Source organism: Salvia miltiorrhiza, chromosome 1, assembly GCF_028751815.1.
Source record: "Salvia miltiorrhiza cultivar Shanhuang (shh) chromosome 1, IMPLAD_Smil_shh, whole genome shotgun sequence".
Classification (NCBI taxonomy): Eukaryota; Viridiplantae; Streptophyta; class Magnoliopsida; order Lamiales; family Lamiaceae; genus Salvia; species Salvia miltiorrhiza.
This window is the reverse complement of record NC_080387.1, coordinates 6,406,519-6,427,145: the sequence shown is the minus strand read 5'-3', so window position 1 is coordinate 6,427,145 and position 20,627 is coordinate 6,406,519. Positions and strand designations below refer to the sequence as shown.

The 20,627-nt window shown below is 43.9% G+C and overlaps 1 protein-coding gene across 1 annotated transcript; it reads right to left on the bottom strand.

Annotated features, from left to right (window-relative positions):
* Nucleotides 1-17,086: 17,086 nt before the first annotated feature.
* Nucleotides 17,087-17,848, bottom strand: LOC131009789 (uncharacterized). The gene has a single exon (XM_057937211.1). It carries the CDS (start codon nt 17,846-17,848, stop codon nt 17,087-17,089), a length of 762 nt encoding a protein of 253 aa, XP_057793194.1.
* Nucleotides 17,849-20,627: the final 2,779 nt, after the last annotated feature.

The window sequence follows — 20,627 nt, the reverse complement described above, 5'->3', positions numbered from 1 at the left end:
GATTTAGGTTGGCCTTTGCCACCTCAAAGTCGTAGGTTTGTAAAACCTACTGGATGGTACAAAGAATAAGAACTAGATTTCAAGAATTTATACCGGTTGTTTTCCTTACTCAAAAATGGTGAAGCCAATACCAAAAGAAAGATACGGGAGTCTAGAGAGACATATTCAAGTTTCAAAGGTTTTCACCTATTGAAACTTGACTTATGGCCTCCCAAAGATTGTTTATCAGAAATGCATTCCAGACAGGCAGTATGTTCAAAAATTCATAAATAAAACATACGAGCTCCAAATATTCTGAAATTTTACCATAGTATAGAAAACCTATTAAACACGATACACAATTAATTTGTGAATTTTTGGGCACCGTTTGGATGGCTGGAATCGAGCAATGTAGCTATGGCAGATTCGCTGCTTTACCACATGCACGGTTTTTCACCCAATAAACTCTACCAAAATAAACATCCAAAACCATAAAACATATCCTCACACAATATAGCACACATATGTGTAAAAATCCATGGTCTTAAAGTATTTTCAGTTGAGAAGACAAAAGAAAACTCACCCTCGAAGCACAATCTTCACTCTAACTTTACGCCCTAGGTTTCCCATGCTCTCCCTTGCTTTGATACTTCTCTTGGGGCTTAAAGGGCTTCTATGGAGTGTGATAGTGGTGGGAGAAGAGTCTTGGGAGTGGGGAAGATGTGGAGGGACGAAAATGGAGATGGGAGAAGAGAGTGAGAGCACTTTCTTGCCTTAGCACTTTCTTGGAGTGAAAATGAATGGAATGGGAGAAGTTTGCAGCCACTCTTTCTTTTGGGGAGGATATGCACGAAAATTTGGGGTAGGATAGGGTGGGGGTGGCTGCCACCAATGGAAGGTACCTTGTGGCATGCAATTTGGTAGTTCCAATGCCAAGTAATGATGGTTCTTGTCCCCTTTTGAATTTTAAAGAAAATCAGATTTTTAGGAGGGTTTAGGGGCTGAATTGGGCTGGTATTTAACTCTATAATATGGCCTAAAATAGGCCCAAGGCTTGTCCAATAATCGGCCCACCCTTTGGCCCATTCTACGAGTCCGTTTTCGCTCAACCCGTCTTAAAAACAGACACATATAAAAATAAATATGCACTTTGTTTTTCATACTTTGAAATGAAAAAGTATACATATATATACATATTGATTTAAATCAATATTACACGAAAAAAAAAATAATAATCTTCTTATTTACCGTCTTCCTTAAGAGAAAACCTAGGCATCAAGACTCATTAAATCATCGCTAGGATAATTATTCTTTTTAACCGGGAATTAGGGACCTATCATATCCTAATAATATCAATAGGATCATATGAAACCTAGGATCGAAAATCCGGGGTATTACAATTTTTAAAATTTTGGAAGGTTGAGTATTAAAATTTCTTTTTAAAAACATTATTAATTTTTTTTATCTTTTCTATTTTATTTTAGTTTATTGCAAAAAAAAAAAAAAAAATTCATCAATATTGATATGTTTGATTTTTGTCTTGTTATTGTTTTATTAATGTTTTTTTCTTAAGAGATTCTATATATCCGTTGTTAAGAGGATGTTTGCCAGCGCCTCATAATAAAAATATTTTTGAATTTTGAATTTCTTATACATATTTTTAAAATTTGTTACAAAGAAAGGAAAAAATCCACTCACACTCTAGCTCCTAGGGTGACTCGAACCCTCGACCTATTGGTTGGAGGAGAAGCGTCTTACCAACAGACTGCGCTTCATTGTCATTTATAATATGAGGGAAAATATGATTATCACTTATAATAATAATAAAAAATATTCCTATAGATAAAGTCTTATGAAAAAAAAATGGTACGAAATTTTTGGCACAATTTTTGATTGAAATAGATTTCATTCAACCATGGCTTTCAGCTTTCTTAATTACGTAAGAAGTAATTAGAACAAAGAAGTACTCCTATATATTTAACTAGTGTATAATCCGTCGAAATTCGACGGGATCTTAAATTATAATTTAAATTATTTATATTATTTTTATATAATATAATTATCTTTTAATTAATTTAATTCGATGTAATAAAGTTTACATTATATTCTCTTCGTCCACGAAAAGTATGATACTTTTGCTATTTTGGGTGTCCATAAAAATTATGGCACTTTCCATTTTAAGGCATGACCCTATTACTTTTTCTTATTTTTTATCCTTACAAACACCCTTTATTTACAAAAAAAAATCACCCTTGATTCAATCTCAACCACTCATTTCAATTTTGGTGGGACCATTTGTCCACCTGGCGGTTCTTCAATCTCTGCTTTTGAAAAATCACCACCAATTTTTATAAAACGTATGCCCACCAAAGTGTCATACTTTTGGTGGACGGAGGTAGTGCTAATTTCAACTATAGTCGTCAATATATTGAATATTAACTTTTTGCTAGAATAATAAAAATACTCTTTTATATAAATTTTGTACAATTTTTCTATATTGACGGATAAGAATTAATTTAAGATCTCATTTGTCATCTAAATATCATCTCATCTGACGTCTGTAAGACCAAATGATCATCAAGAACTCGAAGACGATATCTGACTTTTGAACGCCAAAAATATTATATGTGACTTAATGCGTCAATCGTTTCAACATCACTACCTGATGCTTTAAATATCATAACTCACTTCTAAACATTATTTTCATTAGGAGTTAGAAACACCAGGGCTGACTTGTGATATTATGCTATCTGAAGCTTGTGAGATCATAACTAACTTCTAACAATCATCTTGTATAGAGCTTAAAAAATCATAACAGGTTTTTGTGCATCATCTCATTTAGAGCTTAAAATACCATAACTGAGTTTCAAGCATCATTTCGTTTAAAAATTTGAAATAATGAAACTGGTTGTTGGGAACTTTGTGGAATATCATAATCCTTGTTTTGATGATACCAAAATCCATAGGTCTTTATTGTAATAGACTAGAACTATTTGAACTCAAGTGTTAGAGTTCGTTTCTAGTTTAGCTTGCGCTTCTGAAGACTGAAGACTGAAGGACGAAGGACTGAAGACTGAAGATACCAACTAATGTACCAGTTGAAGAATCAGTTCGGAACTGATTACTTAATGTGTGCCGCGTGGACTCAGCGACTGATACTAAAGTCAAGTATCAGTTAAACATTCTTCCTCGGACTGAACTTTCAACGTTCAAAGGAAGCCACGTAATCCAAAAGTACAGTCGCATTAAATGCAGAGATCTCAGGATCATCCCTCTTTGCAGAGGTCATTCCTATTTGGTGGCTACTTTATCAGAGACGTCATGTTTAGCCCTATTTTGTGATGATTTTACAGGTTTTGTTGTTGTGCATTCGAGCATGCTTCGTGTCTTTTTGATCTATCCTTCACTTGCTCGATGTTTTTTTGGGTGTATTACTGTTGTGTGCAGGAATCGGGAGCAACCGCGCATTTTGGCATCGTTTGGAGCCGTTTCGGAGGCAGAGCTCACGGCCGCCGCCGCCCCACGGCGGCCGCCGTCCACGGCGCCGCCGTCTCACGGCGACCGCCGTCATGAAGGCGGCCGCGGCCCCACGGCGCGGGCCGTGCAATTTTCAAGAGGAATCCGCGAAAGGCACCCACGGCGGCGGCGTCCCACGGCGCCGCCGCCCCTGGGCAGATCCGACAGTTACGAAAATTGCTATAAAATCCGATTTTGAGGGTTTCATTCACAGCGGATTTTCTCCCAGCCTCCACCTGCGATTTTATGCCTTTTCCCTTAGCTTAGGTAGATAGAAACATTTTAGATACTTGCGGATTCCGCTAGATCGTTGTTTTCATTGAATCGATTGTAAGTTCTTCATTTTGATTAGTTAATCTTTACAAGCTTTCTTGTTATTGCATTGCCTAGATAATCGAGCACTTAGATAATGTTATTTGATTTATGCTTTTGATGTTTTCATCGCCTAGATAATTGTTTCTTATGCGCCTAGATAAATATTGCTTTACGTTTTTAGGTTATTTATCGCTTCTGGATTAATTAGCTTAGAACCCTAGTTATTATGCTTGATCTATTGCTTCATATTTATTTCTCGCCTAGATAATTTTACTGCTTTCTTTCTATTACGCGCTAGTTAATCGGAGAGAGTGTCAGACCCAGCTTCTGATTAGAGTGTTTAGGTTTCCTTTCTGTTTCTTGTGAGTAACACGATTAGAGCCCTGCTAAGTCTTCCTTGTGAGACGACTTGAGTCACCTTACCACCCTAGGACGACCTCGTATAAATTCGAGTCCATCCGTTAGGTGTTTTTGGATGAGTCACGTCACATCTCCTGCTCTTCAACTTAGCTATTCCCACCAAACAAGGAACCTCGAAGATTGAAGCCTCAGCCCAAATTTGAAAAGCTCTCCAACGGAAGAAATCTTGAAGACGTTCTCCGCCAACGGATCTATTCAAGACCTCTCCTATAAATAGCACTCGAGGATCACTTCAATATTTATCGATTCAACGATATAAACTGAAACACTGCCAAAATAGTTTCTCAGCCAAAAGCTTAACCTCCCCAAAGCTTGAATCGAAGAAGAGAATTCCAAAGCCAAAAATCAGTCACTGCTGATTACACATATTCTCTTAGACCTTAGGCAAACCTCTGTTTACCCAGAAGCCTAGGTCAAACTTGCTCCAAAGAACTTGTTCTTTGAAGTATAGTTGACAAGTTTTCAACCCTCCTTTCGAGAGATAGAATCGAGTGTTTGAGTGGCAAAGGAGTGCAGGAAGGTACTCTGACTCCGTGAGATCCTAGTGCAAGGTCGTGCTAGGAGTGAGAAATCCAACGCGAGTGAAGTGTTGGTACTGAAGAGTGGAATCTTCAGTGGTACGGTTGTGTGCACCCGGCAAGCACACGGTTCGGTTTGCAGTGCACCAGTTAAGCACTTGCGGAGTGGATTGTTGGTCTGATCAACCGACCGTGGATATAGGAAGTGTTTTCCGAACCACGTAAATGAAGGGTTGTATACTGAATGCAAGACTTTATGCTTGTATACATTGATTCCTTAGTTCACTGTGATTCTTCTATCTGAAATATTGTTATTGCATAATCCTATTATAGTCCAATTTATATCATACTATAGATTATATGGTGTGTTGTAGATCACAGAAGATCATATAATTGGAAAAAGTTGAGATATAAATTGAGTTCACAATCGAGGCAACTATGGACAAGTTGCTGGTTTAGATTGTAGCATAAATGGATAAATAGTTTGTCTTGGCTATTTATTTATGCTAGTACCTTCGTGTATTGAACAGGATCACAGTGAGATGAATTCTTATATTCTGACTAATTAAGAATCAAGAACTCGGCGACTTAAATAGTCTTAACCTTAGTTGGATTAATCGATGTGAATAATAGATTGACTATTGCTTTGATTTATCATGGGTGAGAGTTCTCTTGAAGCTCAATATACTCGATACTTTGGGTGATAGCAATTATTATTTGACATGCGATTATATTGCAATAAGGATCCGTGTCCTGCTAATAACAGGATGATAATATCCTCTCGAGGAACTTAATAAGTTTATCGTATTAAACCCTGCAGGTGGAATTAGTTCTAATACGATAATAAATTTAAGTGGTAGCACTCGAGATGTCGTTTATAATTAAACGACTAATTAATTAATTAATTGATCGTCAGAGGAATTAATTAATTAATGGATATTGGATATCTTAAACACGGGGATTAATTAAGTCTAATACTAGCCCCGACTCACCTAAAGAATAAAGAGGTAATTCAGTATTAATTTTCTAGTGGAATAAATTAATACTTGTGTCTCGATTTTATTCTGGGCTGAATAGGAAAATCGAGCACTGGGAGGCCAAACTTTATTCAAGCTAGTAGATCCCTGCTTGGCCCAATAAAGGCTTCACTCCATATGGGGCGTCCGTCCATCTATTTCTCACTTAAGCCTTTGGGCTTTGTTTTAGTTTAATTAGATGATGGGCTTATTATTTAGGGTTTTAATACCCAGTATAAATAATAGGTACAACCCTAATTCTAATTACTTGTGACATTACGTGAGATAAAATAGAGAGAAATCTGTGAGAGCACAGAAAAGCGAGGCGGCGCGTTTCCCTAGGAAAAGGAGAGGACTTGAAGATCGTTTCCATCCAACGTCAAGTCTTGCCGTGGGAACAAGTTGGAAGATCAACACTGGAGTCTATCATTGCCGGATTTGCAAGTAAGATTCTATCTTCTTGCTATAGGCACATGGTTTTTGTATGTATTCGTTTGATATCCGAAATGGGTCACGGGCACGTGAATCATATATCAAAATATGGTTCCTTCAGTAAAAGTCTCTGTGTTATTTACAGCTTTCAGCTTTACTTTCTTACTTGTGTTCTTTCATTTGATAAACTGAATTCTGATTAACTGCAAAGAGAAACCTAAGACTAACATCGTGCTCAACTGAGGCTATTACGAAACAAAGTTATTTCCGCTGCGTATGATATCAGTCTGACTGATCTATCCTCTGATAGTCAGGAAGAGTGATATCATCTTTGTTTTAGCAAACTCGACTGAAACCTTTACGTGCATCAGTTAAGTTCCAGTAACTTAACTGATAACTCCTTACTGAAGAGTTTTTCAGTATCAATCGTCAACCCTGTTTGGTCAAAACTCCTTTCTGTTAACAGGTGTCTTAGTTTGCTTGTAAAGTTTCGTTTTGATCTCTATCTTGAGATCCCTCTGTTTTAGAGGAGAAAAATAGCCCATAGGTGTATTCCCCCCCCCCTACACCTATTCGAGACCCTCCGGACCTAACACTGGCTCGTAAACATCATTTTGTTTAATGTTTGAAAGACCATAATTAAGTTGTGAAAACCATCTCGTCTAAGGCTTGAGAAAATTGATGTGATATTCAAATTATATCATATCAATTTATTTAGTATTTCAATTGGTAAATTTTCATAAAAAATCAATGTGTAATTCAAAAAAAAATTATGTAAAATATCTTATTTTATGACCAAATTAAAATGAAGAAATAATTTATTAATCACAAGTATTTGTTTTTAAAAATAAAATTAAATGATTTTTTTATTTAACTAACTAAATTTGATCAACTTTTATTAACAAATCTGGTGAAGTATGATTGAACGGATATAGATGAAATTGGTACATTATTGTTGGATTTCAGATTATACCTAGTGTAGTTCGGAAAAGCGAGAGAAAAGCAAAGTTGAGAGCACGAAAATCTGATTGTTGTCGTATTACAAATGAAGATAGCGTATATTACAAAGAGCGTATGCATGACTATTTATAGATTACAAGTTAAGGGCAAAATAGTAAATTCGCTGCGAGAACATGCGACCCGCGTGGCCGAGGGCATAATAGTAAATTTGCCCTTAGTCGGGAGATTTCTCCGCTCTTTTGGTGATTTCTCTGGCGAAGGCCATTTCTCTGACATAAGTCATTCCTCTGGCGAGAACCATTCCTCTGGCGGGATGACTTCTTTGACAGAAGCCATTTCTCTAGTGGAGACCGTTCCTCTGACAAGGCCCGTTCCTCTGACCAAGACCGTTTCTTTGACGACATCCGTTCCTATGGCGAGGTCTGTTTCCCTGATAAAGGTCATTCCTCTGCTCTGCATATATTACTCCTCATCAGCTACTCCCCCCTCTGGTCTGACTAGTTCGCTCTGGAGAAGAGTAATCTAGTCAGAGTGCTCGCCCGCGTGGCTGACGTCATCCGCATTAAATGCCCGTCCCTTCACAGTATGTTTTTCCGTATTTCAAGGTTACTTTTTAACCTTTGCGTCCCTTCATCTCTCCGTAAAAATCCTTGATCGTCGATTATCTTCTCAATGCCACGTGTTGCTCATCCCGCTAGTTAGTGGTTGCCCGCGTACGTTATACTTAGGCGATTCAAATCCTTACTATTCATCTTCTCCATTTTTACTCCGCATAATTTCCTCTCGATTTCCGGTGATTTTCCTCCTCCTGTTCCGGCGAATACACTGTGACCTTCCTTCTCCAGACCACTCCGTCGACTTTTACGAATATTTGGTTTAGGTAAATCGCGTATCCTCCTCTCCCGATATTTGTGTTTAGTATAGAGTATTTTTGGAAATTGTTGGTGCTCTGATTGAGCGTGAAACCCTAGGTTTTTTATTTTTCCCGATCATGGCATCTACTTCCGGCGCTCCGCCTGCTTTTTCTCCTTCTCCCTCTCCTTCCCCCTCTCCTTCCCCATCTCCTCAGGTCACCCCGCCCCCTTCTCCTCGTTCCCATCGTTTCCCAGAACTTTCGGTCTTATCCCATCCTTCCAATCCCCAGGATTCCCCGGCCTCCCCCGAATCTCTCCCCCTACTCCCAAATCGCCCAAGACCATCCCTGAATCTCGATTAGGTTTTGCGGGCATGCAGCAGCTTTTTGAGAAGTGTAGGCGCCCTGAGGGTTTGACATTCGAACCCTATTCTAAGGCTTCCGAGTCTTTCCCCAGACTACACATGAATAAAATTCCCCTCTTCCGCGCACAAGTAGAAGCTGGTTTGAGGCTTCCCCCTCCTGCTCTCCTAGTAGAAGTCTGCAACCATTTCCACATCCCTTTCTTCCAAGTGGCCCCCTCCGCTCTTCGGAGGTTGTTCTCTTTCCACATCCTTTGTACAACCCACGGTGTTCAAGACACCGCTAAGTTATTCTTTCAAACCCAAACCCTTAGGTGGCAGGGGCATCCCCTGTACAGTTTTGCTGCCCGCAAAACCTATCCTACTACCTTCCTTAACTCCCTAAATTCCCATGACAAGGGCTTCGTGTCCTTCTACTGTTACGTGAAAACCAATAAAGGCACCTGGCGTCAATATGGTGCCCACGAGCTGCAGTGGCATAAGTCTCGTACTAGTTATAGGCCCCCCGCTCTGAGAAAGCCCAGCGATTCTGACTTAGGGATAATAGGCTCCCTCAATACCATGAATAGAGAAGATCCCTTCCCATGTAAAGAGATAACTGAGAGTAATCCGGCCTTAGCTGCCACCGGTTTATTTCCCTTGTATCCCCGCGAATCTATAGGTAAAATCAAATGTTAGTAGTTATGCATAAATTACTTATTACCTTGACTTTGTTGACAAAGTTATTTCTGTTTGTAGGAATGTCGTGGAGGAAGAAGTGCAGAGCCACACTCTTATCCGATCGTCCCTCTGGCGATTAGGGGCAGGGTTCTGGGCAACCCGTGGATTTGGGGGCTGATACGTCCCAGGCGGTGACTGATGTTCCTGGGGAGGTTACCCCTGAGCAGCGCTTCGCTCCTGGTAAGGGGAAAAACATGGAAGTCTTGTCCTTGTTTGGCCCCGACAGCCAGGGGGCTGGTGGCTCTGGCTCCAGTGGAGCTGGCAGAGGGTCCGCCATTCCTGTGGTGGACGTTGATGATGACATCCCCATCTCCACCCTAGTTCGGGACATCCCGACTCCCGCCTCCCGCCAAGTCCAACAAAAAAGGAAGGCCGCCGTGCAAGCCCTTGCGGAGAAAAGACGCAAGAAGGGCTCGGGAAAGGCCAGCAAATCTGCGGGCCCCAAAGCGGAACCAGCAAGTGAAGCGGATGCTGCCTCCGTGGATGCTGAGGGGGGTAAGGTTCCGGCCTTGCCTGCGGGGGAATCAGAGGCCTCTGGCTCCAAGCCAATCTCGTCCTTGAAGGGGTGAGATTTCGTCCGCACTTTGCTTTCCCATATCCACCCCCAGGATAAGGAAGCCACGAGCAAATTGAAACGGGCGACATTGGCTAACCAGCTTAGCCAATTGGCTCTTCAGGTACCCTGCATTTTTACCTTGTTTAAGCGATTTTATTACTAACCTTTCGGTTTCTCTGCTCTGACGTTTTTTCCTTCGTTTCTCTGCAGCTAGAGTCCCGGGTGGGTGAGGCCATCCAGTGCATCGATGACTATGATGTACTGGAGAGGGACCTGGAAAAAGAGAAAGAGCGGACAGTGAGTCGCGATGAAGAAGTCGAGGTGGAGCAATACAGCAAGGCCGAGGCAGATGTGGCTGAGCTAAAGGCAAAACTTGCCCAGGTCGAGGTGGAGAAGGCCTCTCTGGCCTCTGAACTGGAGAGGGCCAAGAAAGAGGGGTATGATAATATCGTCCGATTCCGGATGAGGTATTTGGAGGAGCACCAGGAATCCCGGCGCAACTGGAAGGCAGCTTGCGAGGGTGCCCAGAATCGGGGCTATGTGATGGGGGCCAGGGACCAGCGACTGGAGTTCTTCCTCTCTCCCCAGGGCCAACAATTCCTGGGTATGATGCTGGAGGATACTTTGGCGGCCTTTCAGCGGACTCCGGACTATCTGGAGGGTTTCTCCCAAATCTTCGCCCACGTAATAAAAGAAACATCTGTGAAGACGGCAGAGTTATTGGGAGCATCAGCGGAGCAAGCCGCTGCCCTGGACATGGGGGCCCTGATGGATCACATCAAGGATGAAGATCTGAACAGGTTGCTGGGCATCACTGCTGAGTCCCCAGAGAAGCCAGGATGGTGGTATCCGGTCCTGGAGAAAGCCCTTCCCCAATTCGCCTTTGGGGTCTGCTCTGAATCGGCGCTCGCTGCCCCTGTATGCTGACCTGCCTTCTGCGCTTCCCTGGCGAAATTCGTGAATGAACTAAGGGGCCAGGCTGGTGTTGGTCCTCTGGTGTTCTCGCAATTTGGCCTGGAGCCCCCTCTGCCCTCTGGCTTTAAGGCATCTGACTTCGAAGACCGTGCGTCCTCTTCTGCAACTGTTGATCAGCTTTATGCCATGTATAAAGATGAAATAGCATATACCCAGGAGGCGCTAAAGTTGATTGACGTGGAGGCTCGTCTCCCTGCGGTGAGGGATTCGGGCACCTTGCCGGTGTTTGAAGAAGGGGGTCCCTCTGGCGAGGCTTCTGAAGCTGCTGCTCCTGCTGGTCCATTGGCTCCACTCATTTCGACCTCTGCTCCTCCGGACTCCACTACCTCTGCTCCTGCTCCTCCCTCCTAACTGCGTCCGCTTCATTCTCCCTTTTGCTTTCAGAGTTCTTGTAATCCTAACTTTGTAAATACTTTATGTTGTTTCGATTATATTGTACAGTTTTTGCCGCTTTGGCGTTATCAATGGATTTTCTTCATGACTTCTGTCTCCTTTTAATTTCTGTGCTGGTTGTGCATCTGTTTATCTTTCATGTTATGTTGCTGTTATTGTTGTTGTTGTGGCCTTGCGTTCCGGAACCTCAACATGTGACAAATGTTTTTGTCGTATAGAGTAGAATTTTCTATTTTTGTTGAAGTGTTGATAGCTCCTCTGATTGGCCTCCCTCTAAGCGGCTTCTCTGGTTATTCTCCCTGTTTGATTGCTCGGAAAGATTCTTCTGGATGGTCCCTCAAAGTGATTTCTTTGACCTTTCTCCTGTGGATTTCTCTGACCTTTCCTTCGAGGATTTCTCTGACTTCTCCTTCTGGGATTTCTCTGACTCATCCTTCTAGGATTTCTGCTTCCAGCTACTTCTCTGCTGCTTCCATTTGAGTCATCCCTCTGCCGCATCCTTCTGCCGCTTCCCTTTGAGCCATCCCTCTACCACATTCCTTTGCTGCCTCCCTTTGAGCCATTCCTCTGCCGCATCCTTCTGCCGCTTCCCTTTGAGCCATCCCTCTGCCGCATTCCTTTGCTGCTTCCCTTTGAGCCATCCCTCTGCCGCATCCCTCTGCTGCTTCCCTTTGAGCCATCTGGAACACTTTGCGGAGCATGGAATACCCAGAGGGTACGACCAACTTTTGCGGCTTACGATTTAAAAGAACACCCTGCACGGAGCATGGAGGACCCGGGGGGGGGGGGGTGCAACCAACTTTCGTGGCTTACGGTTCAACAGTAACCCTCTGCGCGGAGCATGGCAGACCCAGGGGGTCCAACCAACTTTCGCGGCTTACGATTCAACAGTAACCCTCTGCGCGGAGCATGGAAGACCCGGGGGGTGCAACCAACTTTCGCGGCTTACGATTCAACAGTAACCCTCTGCGCGGAGCATGGAAGACCCGGGGGTGCAACCAACTTTCGCGGCTTACGATTCAACAGTAACCCTCTGCGCGGAGCATGGAAAACCCGGGGGGTGCAACCAACTTTCGCGGCTTACGATTCAACAGTAACCCTCTGCGCGGAGCATGGAAGACCCGGGGGGTGTAACCAACTTTTGCGGCTTACGATTCAACAGTAACCCTCTGCGCGGAGCATGGAAGACCCGGGGGGTGCAACCAACTTTTGCGGCTTACGATTCAACAGTAACCCTCTGCGCGGAGCATGGACGACCCGGGAGGTGCAACCAACTTTCGCGGCTTACGATTCAACAGTAACCCTCTGCGCGGAGCATGGAAGACCCGGGGGGTGCAACCAACTTTCGCGGCTTACGATTCAAGTGATTCCTCTTATCCGCCTTTGATGTTTGCTTTTCCCTCGATTTGCTGAGCAACAATTTGAATTTGTTTTTCCCTTTTCCCCCTTAGCTTGCTTAGTAGCAATTGGTATTGAATTTGTGAATTGTGGGTATATACCCTACTCCCCCCTCTGGTGACATGTGCAGTGCTCTGCATGAACATGTTAAGTGAAATATGCAACTTGGAAAGCAATAAATTAAAGTAAAAGAGTCAACACTAGAGAATTCCCTAGAACCACGTATCCGATTTTATTGATATCATGGCCCCGAACCTCGTTAAAACCCCTGTGGGGAAAAAGAGTATTCGGTCTACAATTTGACATGTCATTGAATCAACATTATACATAGAACTTTTTAGAGTATTGATATTCCATGGTCTGGGGAGGGCTCTGCCGTCTGGATCCGACAAAGTGTACGCTCCGCCGCCCAGGACCTCGGTGATGATGAAGGGACCCTCCCAATTGGGCTCGAACTTGCCCACTGGCTTTGGTGCATCGGCCCTCTTGAGGACTAGATCGCCCTTGGCTAGCTTCCTTTCTCTGACCCTTTTGTCGTATCCCACCTTGATGATGCTTTTATACTTCGCTGCTCTGACTTGAGCTTCGTCCCTCTGTGCCTCCACAAGGTCAAGTTCTGTTCTTCGGAGTTCAAAATTTTGCTCTGTGTCGTAGGTGGTGATGCGGTATGACTCCAGTCTGGCCTCGGTCGGTATTACTGCATTGGATCCGTATACCAGGGTGAAAGGCGCTTCTCCGGTTGCTGTTTTTGGGCTAGTTCGGTAGGCCCAGAGGACAGTGTCCAACTCCTCAACCCACTTCCCTCTGCTCTGGCTCAGTCGCTTCTTGATTCCCTCGCAGATTGATCTATTTGCTAATTCCACTTGCCCGTTTGCTTGTGGATGAGCCACGGACACGAAACGTTGGGTGATGTCCATTCGGTCGCAGAAATCAGCAATCATCTGCCCTGTGAATTGGGTTCCATTGTCTGACACAATGATTCTAAGGACTCTGAACCGGCAACATATGTTTCGCCAGATGAACCGTTCCACTGTTACCTCATCAATTTTCACCACAGCTTCAGCTTCTACCCATTTTGAAAAGTAATCCACCGCCACTATGAGAAAACACTTGCCTTCTGGTGCGGTAGGCAACTTCCCGACGATATCTATACCCCACTTATCAAATGGGCATGCGGCATACATGACTCCCATGGTTTCCCTGGGGACATTGATTCTCCCAGCATGTCTCTGACAAGCCTCGCATTTGCGGACGAATTCCCTGGTGTCCTTGTTGACATTAGGCCAATAAAACCCTGCACAAATTATTTTTCGTACGAGATCCCTGAATCCCGTGTGCCCACCACAGCAACCTGCATGAATTTCTTTTAAAGCAAAGTTAGCTTCTTCAGGCGATAAGTATTTTAATAAGGGTTGGGTAAAAGATCGCTTGTACAGTTGATCATTGATCAAACAATAATTCTCGTATCGAGCCCTCTGATTAGATTCTTTGCTCAACCACTCCCCCGTCTTAAGAAAGTGTATAATTGGGGCGCGCCAGTCATCCCGGATTTCCACTGAAAAGACCTGTGAAGTCCCCATTTCTCTGGTGTCGCAGAGCAGCGTAATCTCATCATTCCATGTTTGTTCCACTGCGCTGGCTATTCGCGCCAATAAGTCTGCCTTCGTATTTTCTTCTCTGGAAATCTGTTCGATTTTAAACTCCATGAACTTTTGCTTCATTTCATTGATCTTGCAGTGATATGCTTTCATCTTGTAGTCCTTAATGTGATAACTCCCTGAGAATTGCTGAGCTACCAACTGAGAGTCGATTCTGATTATAACACATTCAGCCCGTAATTTCGACAAAATATGCGCTCCTCTGACCACGGCCTCATACTCGGCCTCATTGTTGGACATCCTGCAAGTGAACTTGATGGCGAATTGATATACCTCCGAGCTTGGAGGAACAATATACACACCAATTCCGCATCCCTCCTTTGTGACTGACCCATCTACAAAAGCTATCCAGAACTCTTGTACCGGGCGGCGAGTAGTTTCCTGAATGAAGTCCGCAAGGGCCTGTGCCTTAATAGCCATCATTGGCTCATATTCAACGTCGTACTCCCCCAATTCCACAGCCCACTTCACCATTCTCCCCGACAAATCCGGCCGCCCCAACACCTGCCTGAAAGGTAAAGCAGTTCGAACCACTACCCGATATGATAAAAAATAGGGCCTCAATTTTCGTGCTGTGACCATGACTGCCAGAGCAGCCTTTTCAATCTCGGAGTAATTCAACTCAGGGCCCTGAACGATCCTGCTGACAAAGTAGATTGGTTTCTGATGGCTCCCTTCCTCTCTGATAAGCACCGAGCTGACTGACTCTTCTCCCACTACTATGTATAAGTACAACATCTCTCCCGGGACTGGCTTAGTCAGAGTTGGGAGCTCCGCTAAGTAAGCCTTGAGATTCTCAAAAGCTGTTCGGCATTCCGCTGTCCACTGAAACTTAGTCCCCTTTCTCAAGATTTTGAAGAATGGCAAGCTTCGTTCCGCTGATCTTGAGATGAACCTGCTCAGAGCAGTGATGCGCCCATTTAGAGTTTGTACTTCCTTGATTCCCCGGGGTGGTGTCATATCCATGATGGCCTTGACTTTATCTGTATTGACTTCGATTCCTGCAGGAGTGTCTTTGTACCCCAGAAATTTTCCTGTAGTTACCCCGAAGGTACATTTCGCTGGATTGAGCATGAGCCGATGCTTTCTAACGACTGTGAATATCTCTTTCAAGTTAGAGACATGATCCTCCGCTCTGACGCTGCGCACGAGCATATCATCAACATATACCGATATGTTTTTGGAGAGTTGTTCCTTGAAATTTTTTTCCATCATTCTCTAGTACGTGGCCCCCGCATTTTTTAATCCGAATGGCATGCTCCTCCAGCCGTAGACTCCACAACAAACGGCGAAGGCCGTTTTAGCAATGTCCCCTTTGTTCATTTTCACCTGATGATATCCTTGGTACGCATCCATCATGGATAATAACGCACATCCCGATGTAGAATCTACTAGCTGGTCAATCCTCGGCAAAGGATAGTGGTCCTTGGGGCAGGCTGCGTTGAGATCCCTGTAATCCACACACATACGCCAGGTGTTCGTTTTCTTTGCCACCATTACAGTGTTCGATATCCACTCTGGATATTGCACCTCTTCTATATGGCCCGCGCCCAGCAGCCCCTGGACTTGTTCCCTGATCGCGGCATCTTTCTCGGCACCAAAGTGCCTTGTTCTTTGCTTCACCGGTTTGACCTTAGGATCCACGTTAAGGCAATGTCCCGCCAACCCTCTGTCTATTCCCTTCAGATCGGCTGTGCTGAAGGCAAATACGTCCGTATTTCTGCGGAGGCATCTGACCAGCTCCTTTCTGACTTGGTCATTCATGGAAGACCCGATCTTAGTCTGGAAACCTTCCCGCCCAGGAAATAATTCTATCATGTTACATACATCGCTGATGGAGACCAGGGCGGCCTTCTCTGTACCATCCCGATCCTTTAACAATTCTACCAACTCCTGTCGCTCCTCTACCGGAGCAGTGATTTCGCCCACTTTCCCTTTTTTCTGGGCGTTTGATCCGTCTGTTATTATTTCCCTTTTCTGCCCTGAAGAGTGTGTAAGCATCTTCACATGGCATGCTTTCGACATTTTCTGGTCGCCCCATACTTCTCCCACTTTTCCCCCTCCGATGGGGAATTTCATTTTTAGATGGAACATAGAAATGATTGCTCTGAACATCGTCAAGGCAGGACGGCCAAGTATCACATTGTAGGATGGTTTCGGCATGTCTACTACTAGGAATCGTATTACCTTGGTTTTGCTGGCATCGGCGTTACCAAGACTTAACGACAACTCCACAAAACCTATCGGCATAACCATTTCTCCGACAAACCTAAAAAACGGAGCGTTCGTAGGTTCAATATGGGCTTCGACTCCCATGTTCTGGAGACACTCCAGATATAAAATGTTCACTGCACTGCCCGAGTCCACGAAGACGCGATGGACAATGCAACCGGCTATGTCAGCTGTGATCACCAGTGCATCGTCGTGCGGATACATAAGCGTTCTCAGGTCCTCTGCCCCGAAGCTGATGACCGGCTCCTCTGCCGCACCCATAATCTCCATCACTTTCTTGGGATAGTACCCCGATTTGACTGCGCGTACAACCTGCTTCTTGGCCCTATTGGATGTGGGTGTCCCATTTTCCCCAAAAATCATGTGTACTTCTCTTCGGTATGGGAAGGGAGATAGCCGACCCTCTGCTGCCCCTCTGTGGTTATCACGGTTTTCCTCTTGTCTACGATCCCTGTTATTCCCCTAATCCTGTCGGGGCTCATTTCTCTACTCTGGTCTCTGAACCTGATCCTCGTTTCTTTTGGCTATGAACTGATCTAAGTTACCCTGGCGCACCAGAAACTCCAACTGGTGTTTGAGATGTCAGCAGTGCTTGGTGTAATGCCCATAAGCATTATGGTATTCACATAATTTGTTATTGGGGCCCTGTTGTGGCTGTCCGTCCCGATAGGTGCCGGGTGCCCGGAAAAACGGCTGATTTTTTATTAGATGAAATATCTCCTCCGGAGATTTGTTCAAGGGAGTATATTCGTCAAAACGATTGACTTCATTCACAGTGCATTGCTAGCGGGGTGGTCCCTCTGCCTGGGGAGGAGGTACCCTCGGGGGCAACCCTCTGAAAGGAGCCCGATCCTGGTTTCTGTTATACCGCTCTGGTGCATCCTCGGCCTTCTTAGCATTGTATTTGTCATTTTCTGCCTTCCTTGCCATCCTGGCATCTTCTAACTGTGAGTACCCTGGCAGCCTAGCCATGATATCATCAAAATCCATTGCCGGTCTGATTTGTAACTCGTCGAAGAAGAGTCCCGGTTTTAATCCTCTGACATAAGCGCAATTTTTAATCTGCGACTCCGCCTCTGGCACCTCCAGAGCAGCGAGGTTGAACCTGGCAGTATACTCCCGTAATGTTTCGTTTTGATCTTGCTTTATGTCCATCAAAGAAAGAGCTGACTTCCCAACCCTCCACGAACTCGCGAACTGCCTCAAGAAACGCGTCTGCAAATCCTCGAATGAATGAATAGAGTTTGGGGCGAGCATCCCAAACCACAGCTGGGCAGGTCCAGTTAATGTGGTGGAGAATATCCGGCACTTGATGCCCTCCGTATACATGTGGAGCGTGACTAATCCCTCAAACCGGTTGAGGTGTACTTCCGGGTCGGTGGTGCCATCATAATCCATAGAAATAGGTTTGTAACTCTGTGGTAGAGTATCCGCCAAGATGTCAGCGGAAAAAGGGCTTTTTGCTAGTGGTGGGGACCCTCGATGTTTTGGCCCGCTTATCATCCTTGTTCCTCCCATGCTCCCTTCTGTCCCTTGGTGAGTCATGAGCATGACATTTGTAGACCCTGTGGTCTTGCCTCCCAGAGGAGTACTCCTGCTCCCGTCCCTCTGGCTTTCTTGTCTGGTGTGACTTCGCTGACCGGGGCGATTTCTCGGACCGGTATGATCTCTCTGGTCTATGGGATCTCTCTGACCTCTGCCCCCGCTCGTTCCACTGAGATTTCTCTCTCAGGGAATCCTCCATATCTCTGAGCTGGTTTTTTAGCTGTGACACTTGATTCTTCAATTTTGCGGTCTCCCTCGGTCTTTCCTCCTCGAACGTAGGAGTGATAGAGTGACTGTTGGATTCGTCGACCCCTTCTGACGATGCTATTGAGCCTGACTCGGCTCCCCTCTGGTCTTCTCTCCAGTTCCTTCTCAGCGGGGTCATTTGGTGTCTCCTTAGGCAGCATAGCCTGTTTGTTGACGAGCGGATCGTTCACCTCCAGAGCAGCAGGAGGCGGGGCTTCAGTGCCCTGTGGGTTAATCATACCCATTGGGGGAGTTGTGGTGGGAACAGTGGACAACAGAGGAGTCCCCATCGCCTGTCGCACAGCAGCGTAGTTGAGCAGAGCCATCATCTGCTCTGTCAACACAAAGTTTAGTGGTACACCACCAGATGTGGGGACCAAGCTTGGCATGTCGGAACCTGGGGTCACCAGAGCAGATCTCTGGGCATTAGCATTCTGACCCGTCAGCGGGGTGGTAGAGATGGTGTGAAAACCCGGCGGCGTGGTGAAGACGGTGCTAGTTTGCAGTCCGTTAAACAGCGAGGTGGGAACCTCAGTGGTATGAGCAGCGGAGCTAAGCACAGCGTCGTCGAATTCCCTCTCAAGAGTGCGGTGAGCATCCGCAGAACCCATAGTACCTACACAGGGAAAATGTGAGAAAATATTTCAAGTAAAAACAGATCAGACCATCCGCTATCAGAAAAACACGAGATGTAGAATGCCCTGATAACTGGCACGAAGCCCATTAGGAAATCCCATGAGAAACACCCCCGTGCACTGGGAAATAAACCCAGAACACGGTTTAAAACATGAGCACAGAGAACGATGGAGATTTTCCATAGATTCGGAGTCAAACTCGTGAGAGAGAACGTATTATCCGGTAAAATAACCGTGAAAACCCAAAAAAGCACAAAAACAGAGCACCAATCAACAGATCGTTAGTGAAATACGTTAGATTCGTAAGAAAAACATAAATTATACGAGAAAACATTATCACCACACGCAAATAACGTGATTACGTAAGATAATCACAAATTAACACCCGATCCTCAACTTCGCCACCTTCCCGACATGCAAAAGTAAGGAAAAACGTAAAAAATCATAGATCTTAAAGATTCGTAGATAGATCAGCATGAACAACACAATTATCAGTCCAAATTCGCTTGGGTAATCAGATCATCGGCTTAATCGGGGCCTGCACACGCAAATCCGACCGTAATTACGGATCTACATGCGCAGGCGGTCGAAACTCACGTCCTAGCCCAGTATTCCCACAGACGGCGCCAGATGGTGAAGTATGATTGAACGGATATAGATTTAATTGGTACATTATTGTTGGATTTCAGATTATACCTAGTGTAGTTCAGAAAAGCGAGAGAAAAGCAAAGTTGAGAGCACGAAAATCTGATTGCTGTCGTATTACAAATGAAGATAGCGTATATTATAAAGAGCGTATGCATGACTATTTATAGATTACAAGTTAAGGGCAAAATAGTAAATTCGTTGCGAGAACATGCGACCCGCGTGGCCGAGGGCATAATAGTAAATTTGTCCTTAGTCGGGAGATTTCTCCGCTCTTTTGGTGATTTCTCTGACATGGCCATTTCTCTAACATAAGCCATTCCTCTGGCGGGATGACTTCTTTGACAGAAGCCATTTCTCTGGTGGAGACCGTTCCTCTGACAAGGCCTGTTCCTCTGACCAAGACCGTTTCTCTGACGACATCCGTTCCTCTGGCGAGGTCCGTTTCCCTGATAAAGGTCATTCCTCTGCTCTGTATATATTACTCCTCATCAAAATCAATTCAAATATTTTAATCTGAATCACTCCACCAATTAAATGTGGGTTTTTGGTTTGGAGAGTAAGAGCATCTTTTTATATAGATTTTATTTTGGTGAAATCTCATAAAAAAAAAAAAAAAACAATGTGGGATGAGAAGATTTAGATAAATAAGAATGAATAAATATAAAATTGTTTAAAGAATTATGATAAATAAAAATGCACAAATATGGTGATGCCACATAGGAGTATTTCATTTTCCTATTAGATATGTGATGAGTTAAATACTTATTCTTGCCCTGAGCCCATATAATATAACCAACTAATTTCTCGAATTTGTTTAAATTTATAAAACATGTATATAAACAAATAAAATATCAAACAATAATGGGTTAATAATCTCGAAATTTGACGGATGAATTATTTTCAATTGTAATTTAAACTATATTAATATTATTTTATAATATAATTATTTATATATAAATTAATTTTGAATTTGATTAATTTGAGGTAATTGAGTTAAAATTAGTATTACTTTCAACCGCATTTCTCAATTAAATGTTAACTTGTCGCTAAAGTAATAGAAATACCTTTATATAAATTTTCGTTCAATTTTTTTTTTAAAAAGGTCGATGTGAGAATGCAAATTTTAGAAAACTTAAAAGAAAAAAAATATGTAAATTTTATGGAATGTCTCACATTCACTACGCCAAAAACGCGCATAGATAACGGATAAAATCCGTTATCTATGCGGAAAAACTTGCGTTAAGTATAGT

Bases quoted from the DNA above. Each gene is read 5' to 3' on its own strand.
- LOC131009789 (XM_057937211.1), bottom strand. From the start codon at position 17,848: ATGACTCACCAAGGGACAGAAGGGAGCATGGGAGGAACAAGGATGATA.